This window comes from Pseudorasbora parva, chromosome 21 (genome assembly GCF_024679245.1).
Source record: "Pseudorasbora parva isolate DD20220531a chromosome 21, ASM2467924v1, whole genome shotgun sequence".
NCBI lineage: Eukaryota > Metazoa > Chordata > Actinopteri > Cypriniformes > Gobionidae > Pseudorasbora > Pseudorasbora parva.
This window is the reverse complement of record NC_090192.1, coordinates 1,295,107-1,321,003: the sequence shown is the minus strand read 5'-3', so window position 1 is coordinate 1,321,003 and position 25,897 is coordinate 1,295,107. Positions and strand designations below refer to the sequence as shown.

At 38.0% G+C, this 25,897-nt stretch overlaps 1 protein-coding gene across 5 annotated transcripts in view; it reads right to left on the bottom strand.

Annotated features, from left to right (window-relative positions):
* The window catches only part of mprip (myosin phosphatase Rho interacting protein), a 113,575-nt gene that overhangs the window by 46,957 nt on the left and 40,721 nt on the right, over positions 1 to 25,897 (bottom strand). For all 5 annotated transcript variants that reach the window (XM_067430110.1, XM_067430111.1, XM_067430113.1 and 2 more), the window contains exons 2-3: positions 19,501 to 19,578; positions 12,892 to 12,957 (exon numbers count right to left, since the gene is read on the bottom strand). In XM_067430110.1, the coding sequence (XP_067286211.1) occupies positions 12,892 to 12,957; positions 19,501 to 19,578 (144 nt within the window). The remainder of the gene's footprint in view (positions 1 to 12,891; positions 12,958 to 19,500; positions 19,579 to 25,897) is intronic.

The window sequence follows — 25,897 nt, the reverse complement described above, 5'->3', positions numbered from 1 at the left end:
TAAACTGCATTTAGTTAATAAATTAAGCGATTTTTTATTAATTTAATTAATTAGACTTGGTTGTGATTAAATCATTAAAATGCATTTAGTTAATAAATTAAGCGATTTTTTATTAATTTAATTAATTAGACATGGTTGTGATTAAATCATTAAAATGCATTTAGTTAATAAATTAAGCGATTTTTTATTAATTTAATTAATTAGACATGGTTGTGATTAAATCATTAAAATGCATTTAGTTAATAAATTAAGCGATTTTTTATTAATTTAATTAATTAGACATGGTTGTGATTAAATCATTAAACTGCATTTAGTTAATAAATTAAGCGATTTTTTATTAATTTAATTAATTAGACTTGGTTGTGATTAAATCATTAAAATGCATTTAGTTAATAAATTAAGCGATTTTTTATTAATTTAATTAATTAGACATGGTTGTGATTAAATCATTAAACTGCATTTAGTTAATAAATTAAGCGATTTTTTATTAATTTAATTAATTAGACATGGTTGTGATTAAATCATTAAACTGCATTTAGTTAATAAATTAAGCGATTTTTTATTAATTTAATTAATTAGACTTGGTTGTGATTAAATCATTAAAATGCATTTAGTTAATAAATTAAGCGATTTTTTATTAATTTAATTAATTAGACATGGTTGTGATTAAATCATTAAAATGCATTTAGTTAATAAATTAAGCGATTTTTTTATTAATTTAATTAATTAGACATGGTTGTGATTAAATCATTAAAATGCATTTAGTTAATAAATTAAGCGATTTTTTATTAATTTAATTAATTAGACATGGTTGTGATTAAATCATTAAACTGCATTTAGTTAATAAATTAAGCGATTTTTTATTAATTTAATTAATTAGACTTGGTTGTGATTAAATCATTAAAATGCATTTAGTTAATAAATTAAGCGATTTTTTATTAATTTAATTAATTAGACATGGTTGTGATTAAATCATTAAAATGCATTTAGTTAATAAATTAAGCAATTTTTTATTAATTTAATTAATTAGACATGGTTGTGATTAAATCATTAAAATGCATTTAGTTAATAAATTAAGCAATTTTTTATTAATTTAATTAATTAGACATGGTTGTGATTAAATCATTAAAATGCATTTAGTTAATAAATTAAGCGATTTTTTATTAATTTAATTAATTAGACATGGTTGTGATTAAATCATTAAAATGCATTTAGTTAATAAATTAAGCAATTTTTTATTAATTTAATTAATTAGACATGGTTGTGATTAAATCATTAAAATGCATTTAGTTAATAAATTAAGCGATTTTTTATTAATTTAATTAATTAGACATGGTTGTGATTAAATCATAAAAATGCATTTAGTTAATAAATTAAGCGATTTTTTATTAATTTAATTAATTAGACATGGTTGTGATTAAATCATTAAAATGCATTTAGTTAATAAATTAAGCGATTTTTTATTAATTTAATTAATTAGACATGGTTGTGATTAAATCATTAAAATGCATTTAGTTAATAAATTAAGCGATTTTTTATTAATTTAATTAATTAGACATGGTTGTGATTAAATCATTAAAATGCATTTAGTTAATAAATTAAGCGATTTTTTTATTAATTTAATTAATTAGACATGGTTGTGATTAAATCATTAAAATGCAATCCAGAAAAATTGGAATCCAGGTTTATTAATCTGCGTTTAATTTTCACAATCAGCTGCTGTTTGAAATTTGTTCTCATAGTCTAGTATGAAAAATTAAATTTAGCATTGTAGAAAAGTAGAGTTTTGTTTGTGTTTTCAGTAATAGTTCTGAGAGAAAATCAAGACCAGTGCATCTCTAGTTATTCCCTTGTATAAAGCTGAAATATTGAGCGTGCATCAGGTCGTCCTCTCCTGCCCTTTTGGAAGGACGTGAGCATTTCGGGAATAATAATAACTTTTTGTGTGAAGATCCTGAGATTCACACTCAAGCGCCTCGTAACGTCTGCCCTGGCCTTTATCAGCCGAATCGAGATGTAAAACAGGTGCCGTCTTCTCCTGACTCCTTTTATGGCCGTTTTAAGTGATCTGGTTTTATTAAAAGCTGCCAGTAAACTCCAGGGAATGCCAAATATGGAAATTACAGTGTGTCACAGTTATAACCCGTTTCACTGAGGGAAGAAAAACTTCTGGGTAATGAGACACCAACAAAGAGCTGCGTGTCACGGAAAACACAAAACCGGACGCTTATATCCAGCCATAAATCATGAAGCCTAGATGCGTCCGATTACTCATTTCACATTATTTTATCCAGAAGGGCATTGAAGAACTGGCCAAAATAATGCGAGCGATGTGTGCCAAAGTTCGACACCAGTGGGTTTGGGTCTTTGGACTGGCTCGGGGGCGTCGTCAGATAAGAGAGGAACATATGAGGCAATGCATGGAGGAAAAGAAAAACAGGAAGAGCAAATAGCTGGAGGACTGTCATCGGGGGGGAATGTGGCCCAGGCCCTGTGATGAAGGTCCTCATGCTTTGGGCCTGGGGGAAGAAAGGAGGCCCACCATAAAAACACACTCGCAGGGCCTATTTGCAGCCTGTGTGTGTGTATGTGTGTGAGAAATATCAGGACACAAGTGTGTATAATGCCATGGGTATGACACAGGTATTACAGGAGAGGGTGAAATATGAGGACATTACCCATGGCCCCACTTTACAAAAGGCTTATAAATCACACAGGAGGAGTTTTTATGAGAAAGTAAAAATGCAGAATGTGTGTGTGTGTGTGTGTGTGTGTGTGTGTGTGTGTGTGTGTGTGTGTGTGTGTGTGATGGGTAGGTTTAGGGGCAGTGTGTGTGTGTGTGTGTGTGTGTGAGATGGGTAGGTTTAGGGGCTGTGTGTGTGTGTGTGTGTGTGTGTTGGGTAGGTTTATGGGCAGTGTGTGTGTGTGTGTGTGTGTGTGTGTGTGTGTGTGTGTGTGTGTGTGTGTGTGTGTGTGTGTGTGTGTGTGTGTGTGTGTGTTGGGTAGGTTTATGGGCAGTGTGTGTGTGTGTGTGTGTGTGTGTGTGTGTGTGTGTGTGTGTGTGTGTGTGTGTGTGAGAGATGGGTAGGTTTAGGGGTAGTGTGTGTGTCTGTGATGGGTAGGTTTAGGGGCTGTGTGTGTGTGTGTGTGAGTGTGTGTGTGTGTGTGTTGGGTAGGTTTATGGGCAGTGTGTGTGTCTGTGTGATGGGTAGGTTTAGGGGCAGTGTGTGTGTGTGTGTGTGTGTGTGTGTGTGTGTGTGTGTGTGTGTGTGTGTGATGGGTAGGTTTAGGGGTAGTGTGTGTGTGTGTGTGTGTGTGTGTGTGTGTGTGATGGGCAGGTTTAGGGGCAGTGTGTGTGTGTGTGTGTGTGTGTGTGTGTGTGTGTGTGTGTGTGTGTGTGTGATGGGCAGGTTTAGGGGCAGTGTGTGCGTCTGTGTGTGTGTGTGTGTGTGTGTGTGAAAATATGGTTTGTACAGTATAAAAACCATTACGCCTATGGAATGTCCCCACATTTCACAAAAACAAATGTGTGTGTGTGTGTGTGTGTGTGTGTGTGTGTGTGTGTGTGTGTGTGTGTGTGTGTGTGAGACTATGTGTGTAAGTGTGTGAGACTGTATGCGTGTAAGTGTGTGTGTAACTGGTTTGTAAGTGAGTGCGTGTGTGTGTAAGTGTGTGTATGTCTGTGTGTGCGTGCGTGCGTGTGTGTAAGGATGTGTAAGTGCGTGTGTAAGTGTGTGTGTAAGTGCGTGTGTGTGTGTTAGGGATGCCACAATTCTCAATATAATATTGAAACGTTCGGTACGGCATTCACGGTTCAATGCGTGCTGGTGAATTGCGCTTTTTGCGGTTTTGCATTTAATGAATTATTTCTATTTCCCTCCGTTTGAAATATTTCTCTCCGTTTATTTCGGCTGTTTGAGTCTACGAGCTGAGATGAGCAAATCTCCATCATATGCACTGAAGTTAGGCGGTGTCAGAGAGTTATACTCACAACACTATAGTTATTAACAATCACCAAAGTTCATTATTTACTGCGTTTTAACATTTCATTGGCTGCTTATGCACTGTTTTACATTCGCTGAGCGCACTAAAGCCTGTCACACACACAATTACTGGACTTAGCCGTCTTACTGTGCTAATACTGTCACACACACACAAGGTTAACATATATAAACACAGTCAGTTATGTCTAAAGTGAAAGTAAAGTCGAGTGTGTGTGTGAGTGTATATATATATGAGATCCGAGCCGGTCTTAAAGTGACAGTAGCACAGCCTATAGTGAACACTTGTCCTTAAAGGGACAGTTCACCTCTAAAATTGTATTGTTATTATTATATATTATATTGTTACACCACTACTTTTGACCCCCATCCCTTCCACCCAAAAATACTTTTTGTAATGTCTATTTGATTAAAAAAAACTACCGTCATGTCACACAGATACTCAAAAGGTTATCACAGCAAAATAAAAGTTTGGTTTAACTTGAGAAATATATCACTGTTGTACTGTAGAAATTAGATAGGCCTCCGTGTAATAATAATACGAACACTAATGTAATGATTATAAGTTTATTACTCGGTCGATAGATTAACCGATAAATTAGTCGATAGATTAATTGATCAAACCGTAAATAAGTCGATAGAGCAAGTGATAAACTAGGCGATCGATTAATCAACTAAATTATAAATCATCCGAAAGATTAATCCCTAAATTATGCGATGGATTAATCAATAAATTAGCCGGTAGATTAATCGTTCAAGCGATAAATCAGCCGACAGATTAACCGTTAAACTAGGTGATAGATTAATTAGCCGACAGATTAATCGATGAAACAAACTAGTCGATAGATTAATTGACAAATTTGTTGATATATTAAGTAATTAAACGATCATTTAGTCCATAGATTAATCGATCAAAAGCTAAATAAACCGCTAGAGCAGTAGATAAATTAGGCAAGCGATTAATGGACCAATTGAAAATGAGTTGATAGATTAATTGGGTAAACAATAAATTAGATGATAGACTTACCATTTAAATGATAAATTGGCAGATAGATTAACCGATAAACAATTTTATAGATTAAGCGACAAATTACCTGATAGATTAATCGATTAAACGTCAAACTAGTCGGCAGATTAATCGTTAAATTAGGCGATATATTATCAGAGCAACTAGTCGATAGATTAATCGATTAACCAGCAAATAAATCAATAGATTATGTGATAAATTAATCAACAAATTAGGTGATAGATTATCGATCAAAGGATAAAGTAGTCGATAGATTACTCGACTAGACGATAAAACAGATGGCAGATAAATCGATAAATTAGGTGATAGATTAACCGATAAATTAGACTAAAGATTGATCGATAAATTAGGCGATAGATTAATCAATGAAACTATAAATTAGTCGATAGCTTTATCAATATAAAAATAGTAGTTAGTGGCAGCCCTAAAGAAATGTTAAAAAAGTAATGTCACCGATTAATGCACTATAAGAATAAAGCATCTGAAACGCTAATCACACTTCAATATAATGCAACCGTTTCAAAACAGATTTTAGAAAATTAAAAGTCCGGTCAAAACCTTAGATTTCATCTGTGGAATTACTATAAACTTATCTAGTCATATGGACTTCTAATCATTGGCTTCTAGTCATTTTGGAGCTTAACATGAATTAACTTTATTTTAAAACAAGATGCCGACATAACATCCCGTGATGCAAAGCTCAACAGTCTCCAGTTTGTTGATAAGGGTGGATCAAAACACAAAAACAGCCAGATGGACAAGTTTTTAAGTTTTGGGTCACAACAAGCAAATCTATCCCATCTTCAGGAATAGCTCTTCTTATTTTAATGTGCCCAGACGTGCCGTTTCGCTGTAAAAACATACCTAAATCTTCCATCTCAGGAACACCTGAGGGCAATAAAACACCAGCGTCTCACGAAACACCTGGAAATCAGCAGTGGATGTAAACTCATGAAGAGCAGGAAAATAATGCTGATCACTTCAGCCGTCCTAAATTGGCTTTCTAAACCCTGCTGTAGAAATAGGTGTGGAGGCGGGAACGTGAATCTCACAGCATATTTAACATTTCCATGTGGTTTTAGGGGGATAACGTTCTCGGAGTTCAGCGCCGTCACCAAAAGTCCTCAGCAGTTTCTCCTAATAAGGGCATATTGGGGTGAAAATGCAATCCTGAGCGCAGACTCCATGTTCAGAACATCTCAGCCGGACAATTAAAATACTTCCAGACCGTAGCTAAATGCACATCATGTTTATAAGAGTCGCTATAAGAGCCGGCAGACTCGGGATTACAGAGAGTTCATGTGTTTTAAAACCACTACAGCCATTCTGGGACATGATTACATCAGAGGAAGAACACACACACACACACACACACAAATAACTACACTAGATCACACTATAAAGTGGTAAAGCAGATATTAATGAACTGTAATCATTAACAAAAGAAATGTTTTTGAACTGTTTTTCATTTGTATGTTTGTTCTAGGCAAGGCAAGTTTATTTGTATAGCACATTTGGTAACACTTTATTTTAAGGTTCAGTTATTAACTATTGACTAGTTGCTTATGATCATGCACATTACTAGGATATTGTCTGTTTATTAGCACTTCTAAAGCTCATATTAATGCCTTATTCTGCATGAGCTTATTCTACATCCCTTAATCCGACCCAATACCTAAACTTAACCGCTACAAAAACTACCTTACTAACTATTAAAGCAGCACTAGGTAACTTTTCAACCTTCATAATATATTTTTTAAGACTCTTGTGATGATAAATCGACTTACAATAGGTTGAATGACACGTCTGCCGTAGCCTGATGGGGTCTGTATCGTTTTTAATCGTACTTTTAAACTTCGGGTTTAGTAACCCGAGAACAAAAAGAACTACAAAATTCGACTGCTTTACGGCATATACGTCACTTCCACCAACACACACACTTCCTTACATTCGGACGTGCGAGCCCAACTTTGTTCGTCGGATAATATAGTCATGTCCGAAGCAGCACAGACAAATAAGAAAGAAAAGGTTTTGTTGGAGGAAAGCAATAAGAGGAAACGAGAGAGTGCTGTGATTAAAGGCCGGACGAGGATCAGCATGTGACCAGCGTTTGCTCGTCGGCGTGAGCTGAAGGAGGCGTGGCCGACCGATGCTGTCATGTTTGTTACGGTGAGCTACCACTCAAACACTGAACTGAAGTATCATAGATTCTGTAAAACGCTAACCAATAGACTACTATAATGACGCTGGCTTGTAAACGTGAGCATGGTGATTATTTGGCGTTTGAAAAAAATAAAACCCATGAAATTATATTCATATGACATGCTGAAGCATCTGCCACTGACTGTAACGTTACCTGGGATGAAGACATTTCACACGCGCCGCCAGAAGAACACCTGCATGTGAACTCCTCCTGCAGTGTTCAGGGGAACTGTTAGTGCTGCACCGACCCGCGGGACGCTTTTATGAAGTTATTTGGCCCGCACCGCACCACTGGATATATTTTTACAACCCGCCGCGCACCTGTGACCATTAAATAGACATACGGGGTCCGCGGGTTATGAGACGACCCGCGCATCACTAGTTCAGGGCTATCAGGGTTGTCATGTCAGCAAAGGCACGCGCGATGGCGTCCCCTGATGTAGGAGGACAGATCTTACGACAGTAGTTGAGGACATTATTTTTTCCAAACTGTAGGGGGACCCCGAGAGCAAAAGTAGCCAAGTGGGGCTTTAATAAGCAGTAAATTAGGAGATTATGAGGCAGAAGTCGGAGGTAATAGTGAATATGTGTTCCCCGTACTGAAGTGATACCGCACGTCATACTCAATGGAAATTCAAAGTGCTTTACATAGAAATTAACTAAAATAGTGGTAACATATGCATGATCAATAAGAATACCATGTGGATGAATTAAAAATTAAAAACAAGGATAGTTAAAACAGTTATAAAACAATTAAATTAAATGGTCAGATCCACAATAGTGGTCTGAAATAAAAATAAAACATCCTTCAGTTTACGGGGTGGGGGGGGGTGGGGGGGGGGGGGGGATGCTGTTTCATGCACACTGAGCTCTCCACTGTTAAAGACTTGGATTCCCATCCTAAACATAGACAAAGTTTCAAAAACTAATGTTGGACGTTTGATGGAGTATTTCTGTGTCAAAAATACTCCTTCCGGTTTCTCACAAGTTTCCGAGAGTTTTTTTCGAGTATGGGTCGGCTTGACGTTAATAGAGCGGAAGGTCCTTGTATGGGCCGTACGGGCTCTTCTCCCGGTAGGGTGCGCGCGCGCGACTAGATGCTCGCCGCCTATAAACACTCGCTCAGCTGCAGAGAGCACTCGTCCGTGCAACACGTCTGTCGCGCGGCGCTCCACTTTATTCCTATGGGTGACATCAAGCGACTTCAACGCTTCAGCACAGCATTCTGGGAAGAGCATGACGCAGAAATGACGGGAAGCGTCACAACATACGCTTCGGTCGCAAAAGTGGATCTCCACAGTCTCTGCTGTCAGGACTTCACGAAATCAACAGTTACCAAAGAAGTGTGTTTTTGACGGAGCGGTCCCAGCGATAAAGGTTCGGTCCTGCTTTGGAAGCAGCCGCTGAGTTAAACTGCTTCAGATGTCTGTGCTGTCGGCTATCGTCGCGTGAGTAAACATCAGTAAACGACACGATCGCGTATAACGTTAGTTAATTTATCAATGGAGCAGCGATCTATGGTGTGTGTTTATATACATTTGTTTAGCTGACCTCTATAGGTGTCAGTTTGTTTATTGTAAAACCACCCAAACATAAACCTAGCGTTCTCACAAAGCGTGCTTCGTCATTCAAATGCGCTAACGTTACTCCATTGCTGTTCTGTATAACGTTACACTAGTCTGACGTGCAAAACCGTTTTGCTTGCTACTGCTAAGGTTTAGTCGCATACAATAGTCCATAAACCGAATCATGTCCTCATAAACTGCGAGTAAACACACACAAATGTTGACAGGCCACTAAATACAGTCCACACCACAGAGACGGACGTCCTGCTGCTGCTGCTTCTCCTGTTCAGTTTATTTCAGCCTCCAGATCTGATTCTGGATCATATCTGTGTTAGCTGAATCTGATTGATAGCCATGGTTTATGTTGGGTAACATCTCCACGCTTGATGATGTCAGCTTTCAGAAGCTCTCGTGCAGTAGCTTCGTGCTCGTCATTCTTTAGCTCCGCCCACACGATACGCCTCGTCATTCTTTAGCTCCGCCCACACGATACGCCTCGTCATTATTTAGCTCCGCCCACACGATGTGCCTCGTCATTCTTTAGCTCCGCCCACACGATACGCCTCGTCATTCTTTAGCTCCGCCCACACGATGCGCCTCGTCATTCTTTAGCTCCGCCCACACGATGCGCCTCGTCATTCTTTAGCTCCGCCCACACGATACGCCTCGTCATTCTTTAGCTCCGCCCACACGATACGCCTCGTCATTATTTAGCTCCGCCCACACGATGTGCCTCGTCATTCTTTAGCTCCGCCCACACGATACGCCTCGTCATTCTTTAGCTCCGCCCACACGATGCGCCTCGTCATTCTTTAGCTCCGCCCACACGATGCGCCTCGTCATTCTTTAGCTCCGCCCACACGATGCGCCTCGTCATTCTTTAGCTCCGCCCACACGATACGCCTCGTCATTCTTTAGCTCCGCCCACTCGATACGCCTCCAGGCGCTCGTTTTTTTTCAGAAAGACTCGGTACAGCCCATATTTCTTTTATAAATATAATAAAACTAAAGACTTTTCGGAGATATGCAGGATGCAATACTACTCTATAGGTACTCAAGATTGACATGAGATTGAGTGTTTCACCCCCCCCCCCCCCCCTTTAATTAGATCACCTCTCCTCCCTTTCTTTCTCAAACACGTTCATAACATCCATTTTGTTTGAATGTTTGTTCTAGGGGTGTAATGATATATCGTTAAACGATATAAAAATGTGATGATGTGTATCGTTGATGGAAACGATATGTTTTGCGATATAGAGTTGTTTTAACCCAGGATCAGCTTGCTATAGTAGGCCATTTTGATGAATGTTTCTGCGATTAGAGCTTTGACGGATTGCATTGATCATCTGAAGCACACACACTCCTCAAAGTCAAAGTGTAAACATCATTTAAATCGCCAGATCACATTTAGTTTCAGTAGTATGATTGTCCAAAGCATTATAGATGCTTCATTCTTATATGGTGCATTAATAGCAGTACGAGATGAGCACAGGAGTAATGCCTGAGTGGGAAAAGTTAACGTTTACGGCGTTTCAGTGACATTACTGTATAATGTATAATGATGCAATGGGGGAATATTTGGGGGATTCTAATAATAGTAATACACAAATAATATTTTAATAATAATAAAACGTAAAAAAAAAAAAAAAACTATGTTGGCTTAAAATATCGGGATAGATATCGTATCGTGAGTTCAGTATCGTGAAATATATTGAATCGTGACACGAGTGTATCGTTTGTTGTGTTGTATTTATGAACAATATATTATGTACATTCTGTTTGTGTTATATACAGTAGAACCAGTCAAAAGTTTGGACACACCAATGGGTTGACTGGTACTGTACTATAACATACACACTTGAATAATATCAGCCGATATATATATCGATATCAGACTTTTATCGGCCACCACGCTGCAAAAAATGCTTTTCTTACTTAGTATTTTTGTCTTGTTTCTAGTCAAAATATCAAAACATTCTTACATTAAGAAACATTTACTAGACAAGTAAAAGTATTTTTCTCACCCCATTGGCAGATTATCTTATTTTAAGCACAAACTCTCTCCATTTTGAGTTATTTTTTCACAAAAAAAAAAACAATTACCTTTACTTGTCTAGTAAATACTTCTTGTTTTAAGAATTTGTAGATATTTTGACTAGAAACAAGACAAGAATACTGAGTAAGAAGAGCATTTTTTGCAGTGCACAAACCCATATTGGTCCAGTGTCCATTTTCTTGACCTTATTTCCCAGCATTTCCTGAAACTCCCCGCACAGATGAAGAGACTGGACAGGAGGACTGACAGCATTTTCAAAAGCAAAACAATGGCAGGAAACTCTGTAGTGGCCTGAACTAGTTCTGATTGTCCTCAACACTCACTGGAAATAAAAACAGCGTCCTCCCTTAGCCATCTCGCACAATACACTGCAAAAAATGCTTTTCGTACTCAGTATTTTTGTCTTGTTTCTAGTCTAAATATCTAAAAATTCTTACATTAAGAAACATTTACTAGACAAGTAAAATTTAGCTAAATAATCTGCCAATGGGGTGAGAAAAATAATCTTGTTTTCTGTTTGAATTAAGATTATTTTTCTCACCCCATTGGCAGATTATTGATCTTATTTTAAGCAAAAACTCTCTTCATTTTGAGTTATTTTCCCCAAAACAAGACAATTACTTTTGCTTGTCTAGTAAATACTTCTGTCTTAAAGGTCCCGTTCTTCGTGTGTTTTTGAAGCGTTGATTATGTTCACAGTGTGCAATATAACGAGTTCATGTTTCGCGTGTAAAAACACAGTATTTTTCACACAATTGACTCATCTGTACACCGCTGTTCCCTCTCTCCTAAAAACGGCCTGAGGATTTCCTTGTTCTATGAAGTCCCTCCTTCAGAAACACATAACGAGTTCTGATTGGGCCAGCGCTTCCCGTGTTGTGATTGGACAGCAGCTTAGCGCACTTTGCCCGGAAAGGTCCCGCCTCTTCCCATAACGGGGCAATGTAAGCACTGAATGCGCACTCTTCTCCACGCGGGAGAGGACCGAGGCCACGCCCCCTATTTTGCGTGTTCTTGTGGGCGGAGCTTTAGTCAACAAACGGTTCTAGTGACGTCATCACAGCAGGAAGTGCAGCGGTGTCGTCCAAACCGGCCGCTCGCTGTCGGCTTTGAAAGGGAACTTCTGTTCAATAAAATATCTCGCTTGGCATTGAACTCTGAGCTTTATAATTTTACAGGTATTATTTATGCTCTAACAGCAACATTACACACTAACTAAAGTTTGAAAGATCGAATCGCGAAGAATGGGACCTTTAAGAATTTTTAGATGTTTGCACTAGAAACAAGACAAAAATACACAAGTAAGTAAAGCGTTTTATGCAGTGATGGCGGATCGCCTCTTCCGCCTCATGTTGAAATGGGCATTCCTGTAGCAGTGAGCGAGTGTGTGGGCCTCAGTGTTTACACACACACGCCGTAATCTCCTATGATCTGTAATCTGCCTGCTCGTTTGGTCACCCATGCCACATTCCTGTCAAACAAACAGGCCAAACCACTGGACCATGATCTGATACTTCCCATCCGGCGACTCCTTCGTGGATGACTTCAGCTCAGGGATGGGGATTTGGTGTTCATTTGAACACGCTGCAAAAATGCTTTACTTGCTTAGTATTTTTGTCTTGTTTCGAGTCCAAATATCTAAAAAATCTTAAACTAAGAAGTATTTACTAGACAAGCAAAAGTAATTGTCTTGTTTTGGGGAAAAATAACTCAAAATGAAGAGAGTTTTTGCTTAAAATAAGATAAATAATCTGCCAATGGGGTGAGAAAAATAATCTTAATTCAAACAGAAAACAAGATTATTTTTCTCACCCCATTGGCAGATTATTTATCTTATTTTAAGCAAAAACTCTCTTCATTTTGAGTTATTTTTCCCTAAAACAAGACAATTACTTTTACTTGTCTAGTAAATACTTCTTGTTTTAAGAATTTGTAGATGTTTGGACTAGAAACAAGACAAACATACTGAGGAAGAAAAGCATTTTTGCCGGAATATAATCAACTAAGCACTTTAGATTCCCAAAAGAACGCAGAGCTTACCGATTCATCCAGTGCAAAGCGCAAGCATCCGTGCTCATACAGGACGAAGAACCGCCGCTGCCATTTCTGTGGTGAAAGGAAAGATCATTAAATATCATTCATATTCACTCAAATATACAACTGACAGGTGATTAGGGTTAGGATCGTTTGGTTTTTTTTATGATACCGCTGTCAAATCGATACTTTAAACAAAATGACAGTGGATGACATTAAAGCTCGGTGACGCACCAAAGCGCTTTTATTTATTCTTTATATTCACAAACTTGTTTACATCATGAACTACCTGATATTCTGATTCTCACATGTGTGTAAGTGTGTATTGTCACTGAAACCCTTAATAATAGCCAGATTTGCGCAACACTTTTGCAATATTTTCTACACATCGATAAAAAACTATTGCAAAATGTACATTAACCGATGTTATGCGACTAAAACGTCTTTTTTCATTCCAAAGTCACTCCAAAAATGATGCACGTATTGGTTTATGTCGGCTGTATCCCAGCCATACTATCCTTTATAACTAATGGAAGGAGACTTGGGCGTATTAGTCAAGCATTCATTAAAATTAAAAGAGCGAAATATTTGAGTTTGCATGGTGGTAACTCAAAATTTCGTTATTTTGGCTTGAAATTTCATTTGTTGGAAATATGAACTGAATTAAGATATGCTTTTGAAATGAAAAACTTTGCGTTTAATAAACAAAACATCTTTTTAAATGGAGACAGCGTTTGGAGTGGAGTGCAAAATAATCTGTTCCCTGAATCCACGGCCTTTGTTGTTATTGTGAGTGTACACTAATAAAAGTAGACAGTTTATAAATGTCTTCTTATCTGTAGGGCTAACGATGACCGAGTATTAAATATATAAAGATGAATATGTATCCCCTCTGTCCCTAGGCCTGTCGCGATAGTCGATAAATCAATTAATCGCACAATAAAAAAATGAGCTCGATAATTTTTCCGGCCGTGATAATTTGCATTTGCATGCTTTTATGTTTTCCTTGTCGCTCTCGTTGACTGCGCGCGCCTCGTCCGTTTGGGGAGGTGTTTATACTCGACGCGCAGACCTGGTGCGGCGTGATGAGACGTCACGCTCGGCCAGGAGATTCGTCTGGAACTCAAGGCTCTTCGGTTGCGGAGCCACAAGCAAAGTTACGACATTTGACGTGCACAATGCCAAGCGAAATGGGGTCTCGCGCACTCCACATCGACGTCATTTTACATTAACATTTATGCATTTGGCACACGCTTTTATCCAAAGCGACTTATATTGCATTCAAGGTACACATTTTACATTTTGTCAGTTCTTGCTTTCCCTGGGCATCGAACCCATGACCTTGGCGTTGTTAGCGTCACGCTCTGTTTTTGCCGCGCGCCTTCACGCTCGAGTCGTGTATAAACGAGGCTTACAGCTTAAAGTTTAATAAGCGCAAGTTAATTCTTCTTTGTGTGCTAAAAGAGATAGCGATACACATTCTCCTTCTTTTGCCAAATAAATGAAAAGCATGTCATCAATGTCTTCTCTCTCACTGTATCAAAATATCCCTTTCCTCAGAGATGGTCAAGTTCAGTTTGTGCATGATTAGGCTATGATTAGGGGTGTAACGATACGCGTATTCGTATTGAACCGTTCGGTACGAGGCTTTCGGTTCGGTACACGGTACGCATTGTGTACCGAACGGTTCTTTGACTAATTAATTAGATTTGGAAAATAAAAAAGTGTGTGAAATATAATAATATGCGTTCAACAAGGTAGCCCAATAACCAAAACGACATAATAGCCAAAGACACCCCTGACACCGCCGAAGTGAAAGAAAGAAAAAAAACACCAAATATGTTTTAGGCTGCTCAGTCAGGTGCTCGCTTACTCAGTAGGCTACGCGCTGAATGCTCGTGGCAAAATGGCTATTGCGTTTAACAAACCAGAAATAGAAGATCCTCCAATAACCACAGGTCTGGTGTTTGGGTGAACTTTGGATTCTTTGTAAGCTATGATGGTGTTGGCAAGAGTGATGGGTTAAAAAAACAACGGTATGTCGCATTTGCTGATGGTACAGCAGCGGGAATAATTCATGTCATGTCAATCATCATTTACGCCGACAACAAGAAGATAAAAAGGAGAAACAGCCACAAACTATCCCACAAACTATCCCCGCAGCATTTAGACAGACATTTCCAACGTATTCAAATGGCAAAAGACATCACCGCGGCGAGTGGTCCATTTATAGCCGCGGATATGAGACCTAACGCCCGTTTCACACACACTCCGTCTGCAGTACGTGTGCGGTGCGTATTTTTTTCCGTACCCATGTTAACGGATGACAGCTACACTGCACGCGGATGCTGTCCGTCAGTCCATTCCAGGAGCGTTGCGTCTGCAGCAGTGCACGGATCGTTTTCGTACCGAGTCTATTTTTTGATGCGCTGCGTTGCTGCATTAAAGCGACAGAAGACTTTTCGCATTAAAATTAACATGTACTGACGCGAAAGTCTAGTAATTTAAAATATACTCTTGTTTCAAAGTCAACATGGCTTTTTTTCTCAAGTAAAGCAAAAAAACGACACCTTACCTGGCATTTAGGTAAAAAAAAAGTGCCATAATGGAGAGCACTTGTACTTTCTTGGAGGTGAAAAGCAAAGTTCTTTATGACCTGCAGGATTTCTTTTAAAAGGGTGTAAAAAACGAAAGAAAAGACGAGAGTCGGCTGTTTTTGAATATACTATTGTAAGTTTCTAATTTAAAATGTTTGTGATTTAAGGCTATAACCTATGTTTAAATGTTTTGCACTTGTGTGAGCTAAATCTAAAGTATATAAATATGAATAAATGAACTTAATAAAATGTTGTTTAAATGTAGTAGGCTACGTAACCTGACTTCTGTTAAAGAGTAAACAAAGAGAATTGGAATTCTGACGAGGCATGTTCAGTAAAAACTTTTGGATTTTAAATAAAAAAATAATGAATCAATGCTGTGTTTGTGGTGTGCAACAGCGGATCAGATGCGGACTGCAAACGCAGCATATGTGAAAGAACTACAGCGTGTGGGGCTCCTGCAACGCACACGCAACGCACGGCACAAAAAAAATAATAAAAAAGGTAATTTATCTGCCAATTTTTTCTTTTTGCTGTATCTTAAACATACCGAACCGTACCGAACCGAACCGTGACACCAGTGTATCGTATCGAACCGAACCGTGAATTTTGTGAACCATTACACCCCTAGCTATGATATAATATTTTTTTTTAATACTGTATCCTAAATTGTGGATAATTAATAGGGCTGTTTCGAATGCCATTTTTTGAGCTTCGAAGCTTAGGTGGCAATCAATATCGAATATTCGAAGCTTCGGTGGGTGGGGCTAAATATATAATAATAGTGTCGGTTTGCATTTGTATCATCTTTCACGACTTCACGTTTCACTCTTCGGCATCGTAAATGTGTTGCGGCAGACCCAGTGGAGTGCAGTGTTGCATTTGGTGCAATATGATCAGGTGGCACACATTCTTTAAATATTAATAAACATTTAATAATCTTTTAAATAGAACAGTTTCCGGTACGCATTACACGGGCAGGTTTATGCTCCGAAAACGGACAGTGCACAAGTGATACAAAACACAAAGTCTGTTGAGAGCAAGAACTTTAATAAGGTATTAATAACGAACCTTTCTTTAAAACAAATGAATCCCAAAACAGAAATTAAATTAGTAACACACAGTGATTTCAATGAACTGTAATAAATAAAGAACACGGTAGCATGCTTATAAACAGTTGAATAAGAATAAATGAATTGTTTTTAAAATGACACAAAATGTAATATCTATTACAATTAATAGATTATTTTTATTCTATATAAGGGATTTATTTTGTCTTATTCTGACTTTTTGTTAATTTAAATCTTTAAAATGCGCGATGCTTTTATTGAAAGCATGTTGCGGTGTTTTTTAAAATTTATTATTATTATTTCAAGCATGAGCGAGAACGAGTCCGCGACGGAAGTCACGTGTTGAAAAAAAAAAACGAATATTCGAATCTCAAAACTGAAAATCGAATGCCACCTCACCGAACGAATATTCGATTATTCTAGTACAGCCCTAATAATTAATAGATCATATGCTGAAGTACATTTCTGGATTAAAAGAAAAAAAACAACAAGAACCGTACAGAACGGAAAACCGTGAGCCTAAAACCGTGATACGAACCGAGCCGTGGGTTTGTGAACCGTGCCGACCCTAATATGCTCCTAAAACACAATCATCGGCCGCAGTTTTCATCCTTTTTATTTATTGTTTTTGGTTCTTATTTAAATGCATTTTTTAAACAGACTGAGAGTCCATGCATTTCTTGTTTTTGGTTGCTTTGTTCATTTATTGTGGTTATTTAAAATGTTTTCCATTTTTAGTGTTAAATAGTCTTTAGAGATAAAAGTTTATTGATCTTTGAAAAGGTGTGCCTGCATTATTATGCCATTATCATTATTTAAGATGAAAATGGTCTCAGAACGACTATTATCGTTTATCGAAATCATTTCTTGGCCAATTTATCGTCCAGCAAAATGTGTTATCGTGGCAGGCCCACCTGTCCCCTCTATGTTTTAGTTTAGACCTGCGAACCGTGAGAAGTCCAACATCCCCGGACCTAAGTGACCTAGATGGAACATGCATATTTAGCATTTCAGAAAGATAACCAGGTGCTAGGCCGTTTAAAGATTTAAAAACAAGAATTGAAATCTTAAAATGTATTCTCGAAATAACTGGTTGCCAATGCAAGGAAAAACGAATAGGAGTAATATGATCAAATTTAAGAGAACGGTAGCACACGATGCAATATTTAGTGTTTTTGTTCTATTTTAGCAGTGAACATCGTTCACAGCAGACCCGTAACGCGTCTCACTCACAGTGTGTTACTGAACGATTCAGTGTTTGAATGAATCGTTTGAATGAACAACTCAGTGACTCACTCATTAAGACGGTCAACCTGCTGCCACCTACTGGAGGTTTAGTTTCATGTTTGCACATACTTTCCAACATTTATTTTTGTCACTTCTAATGAAGCTTGCTTATTACTGAAATTATTAATATCATGGAATGGTAATTATTGACTATAGCCTGGATTGATGGCTCTCAATAACGCAATATATATTGTTGGGGAAAAAAATATTGCAATGTAATTTTTTTCCAATATCGTGCAGCCCTAGTAGGGGATGCACCGAAAGAAAAAAAAATATTGGCCGAAACACCAAAAGAAATGCCAATTATTAGTACAACTGCATTTATGGCTAATGCTATGACTGAGTAACTTTACTAAAAAATCAAGGCATTGCAATTGCATAAATTAATATTAACATTTCAAATAATAAATCAATTATAAAGTATGCAAATATTTATTTAGCACATTGCAACAATGCACAGTGTAAAATAAAATTCTAACTAAAATGTTTAACTTGACCTCACTCGTGTACATTAAATAATAATAGGTCTACTGGCCTGCAGAAAGTGCCTGCAGAAATTGAATAAAGTAATCAAATAACTGTATATTTAACTGTTTCAATTAAAGATGAAGCCTTATTAAACTTACAAAAGCTATTCAATCAAGAGCAGTGAGTGATGTCCTTTTGTTTGACATTAAACAGAGCAGTAAAGACTGTATAAAGTTCACTTAAGGCATATTCAGACTATGTCTGCTTGGATACTCATCAAGATGGACTACTACTGGTGTGAGTTTGTCCGTTCAAGCACAAGACTTGAAAGATAGCTCAATATTTGCGCACTGTAAGACGTGCGCGCTCTCGGATGATGCACAGTGACGGACCTTCTCTCAGCGCGCGCAAGTTCTCATTTGGGTCTTCTGGCACTATATCCGGGTAATGACGGCGAAAACGACTGCTCATATTCAGACATACGGCCGCACTCACATGCATTGAACAAAGTTTAGAGAGCAAATGAACGCCTGATGACAAAAATCTGATGCATATCATTAAGAGGAGACCCAGAGTGCATGTTTTAACTCTTTTAGATCGAATAATTCAGTGAGAAATGAATAGAAATGGTATTCTGTATGACAAAATATTTTGCAAACGTGATGTGTCAATATTTCTCCAAATATGAGCACTTTTGAACTAAGAGCTAAACTGAAAGCTGTTCTTTGCGATCTCTGTGAACACATATGAGCCAGTGCAGACGAGAGAGAATGAACGTGCGTCTGATAATCTATTCAAAATATCGTTGATTCCTGACATAAATTAAGAAAGTAATGTCACTGCAACCCAGTTTTATCATAAACAGTGTTCGAATATCGACGCTGGAGTCTTTAATCTGTCTAATGATACTGAGTTTGTCCACATGAAGTGAGAATGTTATGTTTTAACGTGCATTGAATGTTGACATCAGTAATCTGAGGCCGTATGCGATCTTTGAATGGTAAGGAGTTTATTGTTGGAGACTCAGAGTTTACGCCGCAGAAATAAAACAAGTTTACGTTGAATCCTATCATCTTAGACTAAAGTTAAAACCGTATCTTGATCACCTGTTACACACCAAACCAGTTTTATTTTGTGTACAGTCAGATATTAACACAAACAGATGAAGCTTCCCACACCAATGCGTCTCTTACCCGTGATCTCTGCATGGGATTGTCGAAGTCTGTCCCCTCTGGAGCCAAACACAGCCATCCGCCATAGATCGGCTTGGCCTGCAACAAAACCAAAACACATCATTAACTCTTCAACTCAACCACAGTGCATGTTGGAGTCATTTGTGCGGGAACATTTTGTGGCTTGATTGTGGCAATTAGGGATGTCACAAGCACCGGTACTGAAATTTAACAAATGTGACGCCATCAGCGTTTCTGTTGAACCGACATTATATAGTTTACTCAAGTCTTCTCCTAGTTCTCCGGTCAATCACTGTCATGTATTTTCGTGAGACGTGGATTAACCTGTTCAGTCGCTTCCGTGTTTATCGCTCCAGACTGAAGCCGAATATATACTAGTGTCTGTGAATATTAAACTGCAAAATACTATTTCAACATTACTCCTGCATGTTCTGTGTATCTGTGAATGATGCGCAGATGAGCGGTTTAATTTGCAGCGTGCACAAGCACACACCACACACACACACACACACACACACACACACACACACAGTGTTTCCATGTTTTATGGGGACTTTCCATAGGCGTAAGGGTTTTTATACTGTACAAACCTTATTTTCTATCCCCCTACACTGCCCCTACCCCTAAACCTACCCATCACACACACACACACACACACACAGCCCCTAAACCTACCCATCACACAAACACACTGCCCCTAAACCTACCCATCACACACACACACAGCCCCTAAACCTACCCATCACACACACACACACACACACACACACACACACACACACACACACACACACAGCCCCTAAACCTACCCATCACAGGAAATATTCTGCATTTTTACTTTCTCAAAAAAACTCCTTCTGTGTGATTTATAAACCTTTCATTGGGACCTAAAATTGTCCTCAGAAGGACAAGGATTTCGGATATTAAACCCCCATAACGTAGGGATTACAGGCACACACACATGCACGCACACACATGCACGCACACACACCTAACTCAACACACACACACAGACAAACGCGCACGCACAGACACGCACGCACACACTCACAATCACTAAAACACACTCACTCTCACCAGGGCTCGACATTAACGCTTGTCTGCTTGTGGATTTTTTGAAGGGACCAGTGAAAGAGAATTGTACTTGCCCGATGGACAAGAGCCGGATTAAAACAAAAAATAATTAGCGAACCACCAAAATGCACGAATGATTGTGCATTAATTCAGTGTAAGTGGCGATCGATAGTGGATAATAATATATGATGAACTGACGATAGTAGGGTGGCGCTGTTGACGCTCGTGCAGCCTCTCGAGGAGAAATTACAACACTAGAGCGTTTGAGCCGTTTCCTGAAGACCATCACGACTGAAAGTGACACTGATTATATATGACAGTTTCAGAAACAATTAATTAACATTCACTTTAGGGATGTCAATTTTCACAAATTCCCATGATCGATCGTCGTTTAAATTAACGATCAATTAATCGATTAATCGTTAACCATAATACTGAAATATGCGTCTACAGCAGTGACTTATAGCCGACAGCATGACAGTAGGCCTATGTGCAATGCTGCTCAAAACGCCATGTTCTTCACCAAATGAATGAGAAGGATTTTTTTTTATCTAAACAAAGAGCTATGGGATTGTAAAATTAGTCGATGTTATTTATAATTTAATTAAATTATTTAATAACCAAATATAACATGTAATACAACACGGACGCCGCCTCAGATCTGTTATAGGGATGGCTCGATACCACAATTTTGGATTCGGTACGGTACCACAATCTAATACCGAAGTACCGATATTAAATCGATACCACAAGGTCTGATATTAGCGCGGGTATATTGCACGCGAATGAGAACAATTATGCAAGTTTTGAGTTTATAAAGTGGGAAATTACCACAAATGTTTATTAGTAAATTAATCAGCAAAGCTTATCACATCAAATCAGTCATTTGAAAACTTTCTTGTGAGAAATAATTTCAGCAAAAATCTCTCAAAATGAGCAAATTGCTTCTGGTTTCAAAAGACATCGCACTACACTAAAGCAATCTGCATAATCCGATTCAACATTTCACGCTCGTCTCGGGATGGAGAACGGAAATCATTTGAACATGCAAGAGATTTTATAGCATTTCGTAATAAGTTACAGGAGATATGAGCTCATACCACACACACACACACACACGCCTGTCACTTAGTCACGCTCGCACATTACACATTAAGTTTCCTTAAACAGTCAAATACACAGAGTTATGTACAAATGTCCATCTTTAGTGAGTAAGTTATTCACATAAACACAGGCGGTTGTGTCTAACGTGAATATAAATAGTGCAATAGTACGCGTGCAAATATAATGAGATCTAAATGTCATTGGTTGAAACGAACGCTGGAGATTGTGATATTCGATCTTATGTTAGGCTATGTGTGTGCGTTGATCAGTGTTAAAAGAAAATAAATGTCTAAATGAGATGGTTTGAATGATCACTGACCTGTCGATCTCTTCAGAAGTCTTAAAGTCAGGATAGTGACAGATGCTTCTTGGCTGGGTTTGATGGTTCTTCATCAGTTTTATAAGCAAAGTCATTACAAATGTCACTTCTACTCCTCTCTTTATTAATTCGTTTTGGGCATCTTGAGTGAGATTCAACTGCTTTATCCATTTTGTCCGTCTATGTTGTTGTCACATTTGCCGGTTGTTTCGGGTCAGTTTGGGTAGCGCGCTGCCATCTAGCGGTGAACTTCGGAACAGCAGCATATACCGAAATGTGCCAAATCATGATATCGTACCGTTTTAAATAAAATATATACCGGTATTTTTCCAGTACCGGTATATCGCGCATCCCTAATCTGTTATTCAGAATTTGTGGACACACTTGCAAGAGCAACGTGCTGAAACGTCACCTAAACCCAGTTAATTCAAAACGATTTATTAAAATATTGTTTTCATTAATGTTATGTAATGTGACAGTCCCAATCATAGTCATTATTAGTCGTGCTGCTGTTTGAACTGCGTTAGCTGAAGCTGATGCGCTGAATCAACACTGGAAGTTACACTGAAACTTTGCTAGCACGTTATTTAACTCAACAAAAAGCTTCCTATATGAGATTAATCAGATTTATATAAAGTTAACAAAATATTACAAATTATATATCTTCACAAAATGATGCGAATGGACAAGTGAACTTGAATTGAGTTGCTGATATTCATATTCAGAATGGGAGACGCGTGGTGTTCACGCGCTCTAGGAACAACGCTCTGAACACGGCACCTAAACCCAATGACTTTACAACCATTTATTAAAATAGTGTTCTCATTTCTGTTATATAATATGACTGTCCCAATCATCGTTATTATGCATTGCTCTGTATGCGCTAAAGCCGGAGCACTGAATGAAAACCGGTAGCCATCACTGACTGAAGCCATTTGTTAGTGCGTTTTATTTCGCTGAAAGAAACGCATCCTTTATGATTGATCACATATATAACGTCACAAAATAAATGTAATATTACAAATTACTTCAGCACAATCTGATGCGAATGCACAAGTGAACTTGAACTAAGTTACATGCGCGAGTCAGAATGCGTGACTCATGTTGTGCACGCGCTCTTCCTGGATCAACGCAATGAAACACACGGCAAATAAACCCAAATAATTAACAATCACAATGTTTTATTACAATAGTGTTCTCATTAATGTTGTGTAATATAACAGTCCCAATCATAGTCATTATTAGTGCTGTTGGAGCTGCACGCTGAAGCTGATCACCGCCACGCTTTTACTACCGCTCACCTCTAACGTTAATTATTAACCAAATGCATCCGTATGAGATAAATCAGCTAAAGATAGGCCTGCACAAAATAAACACAATATTACAACTTACATTTGCACAAAACAAACGGCTGCGAATGCACATGCAAGCGTGCAGTCATGATGAAGGTGTGACTCCAGCTGTAAAATGGTCCCAAATAGAATTCGGGCACGCTCGCATCATTTTTCCTCCCGTTTCCTCACGCACGCGCATGACCCTGCTTAATCGATGATCGATAAGTCTTATCGATCAAATGTCTTATCGACAATTAATCGATCATCGATTAATCGTTGACATCCCTAATTCACTTACATTTACATTCACTTAGAGTCACTTCTATTTTAGATGCTATATTGAGTGCTTTTCTATTTTAGCAGCGAAAATCGTTCACACACAGCAGACCCGTAACGTGTCTCACAGCAACAAGTGTGTTACTGAACGATTCAGTGTTTGAATGAATCGTTTGAATGAACGACTCAGTGACTCACTCATTAAGACTCACCTGCTGCCACCTACTGGAGGTTTAGTTTCATGTTTAAACATGCTTTCCAACATTTCTTATTTGTTTAGTCAAAACTACAAATCTCAAAACATTATTTAATGCAGTTGTAATTTGGTATTTTAAATATAAGCATCACATTTTGAGTTTGTTTACATTGATTTTAAAATTATATTATCAGATTTGTGACATTCATTTTTGCTAAAACATTCCTGGTCACTTTCAGAAGTTGTAGCGATGCTTTCTTTTCCCAGAAAGAACGTAAAACACATAAATATCATTCTCAGTTTTTAAATACACTTTTTAAATATAATTTAAGTAGATTTTACACACTAATAGCAATATCATATCGCATATCGAACATCGCATTATTTAACAAGATATTGCATATTTAAGATCTGAACATCTAGCAAAAGCAATTCCAGATTGTGATCCGCAGGTGCAAGACGCAGTCACAGCAGGTCAAGGCAAGTTGGTCTTCCCTCAAAGGGGAAAAATGCAGCTCACCTGCGATCAAAAATGCCAGCTCGTCTTATTCCAGGCTTATTTATGATCTTGTCTTCTCACTGAATACGACGCCATGGCCTGAAATGTCTGAAAAATATTCTTTATCTTCGCATGCAAAACAAAAGGTTGTCAAGTTAGAGTTTAGATTCCCTGTCCGAGCCCGAACTTGACCCGAAACTTGATTTGATTTTACGAGTACTTGAGCACATTATCGGGATAAGTATCGCTGCATCCCTAATTTTTGTGATATATTTATTTTACTAAAATAAAGTGCTGAATTAGCTAACAGTATGCCTCACTGTGTGGAAGAGACTGGATCATTCTTTTGTGAAAGGCTTGACTTAAGCATTACTTTCTTAACTTTGTAAAATAAAATTACTAAGAGACAAAAATGTAGTGAACTATTTATTACACTGCAAAAAATGCTTTTCTTACTTAGTATTTTTGTCTTGTTTCTAGTCAAAATATAAAAAAATTCTTATATTCAGAAACATTTACTAGACAAGTAAACGTAATTGTCTTGTTTCGGTTTGAATTAAGAGCAAGAATTAAGTTCTTGAGAGAGGAAATGACATTGGTGTCAATGAAGGCCTTTCTGAGCCATCGGATTTCAACACTAATATCTTCATCTGTGTGTGAAGATGAGCGGAGGACTGACGGCTGGCCAACCACAGGAGGAATTAATCACACTATTCACATTTCTGGGTGAACTAACCCTTTAATAGCTTGTAGTCTCACTAGGGTGAATTCAGTGTGATTGGGCCACTTTTTCCAATCATCTGAAATCACTATGTATCTCTCAAATTGAGTAAACAGCGTTTTTTTTTTACAACTTACTAGATTGTCCGACCTCCTCACTCACTTTCTTCTAAACAAGATCCCTTTTATCCCCGTTTCTATAAAGTATGAAGATGTACAGCTCCGGGTCTCCACATATTATTTTGTCCTCATTGTTTGTCGTCACTACTAGAGCAAGTTCCTGATTGGTTAACGCGGCACAAATATTCGCCAGATTTTTCAACGTCAAATGCTTGCTTCGCGCCGCAAAATGTCTATTTGCGTCTTTGCATTGACCTAACATGTAAAATCACTCATGCTTATCGCTTCCCGCGCGTCTGGTGTGAACGCACCATAAGACATCATCAATCAAAACATCCATATCAGTTGATTAAAATAAATAAATACATCTTTAAAATAACAGAGGATACCTGTAATGCAAAAAACGCTCTTCTTATTTAGTATTTTTGTCTTGTTTCCAGTCTAAATATCTAACAATTCTTAAATCAAGATGCATTTACTAGAAAAGGAAAATTACATAAGATATTTTTCCTTGTTTTCTTTAAAATAAAATCTAAATGAAGAGAGTTTTTGCTTAAAACAGGCAAAATGATCTGCCAATGGGGTGAGAAAAATAATCTGATTTCTGACTGGGACGGAAACAAGAAACTCAGGGCTCACCCCATTGGCAGATATGTAATAGTAGTCCCGGGGCTGTGTGTTTTCCAGATGGGCTATAGTGAAATAATATTCCTTTCTTGATCTGGGCGTGGGAGTGCGTGTGTGTGCGTGTGCGT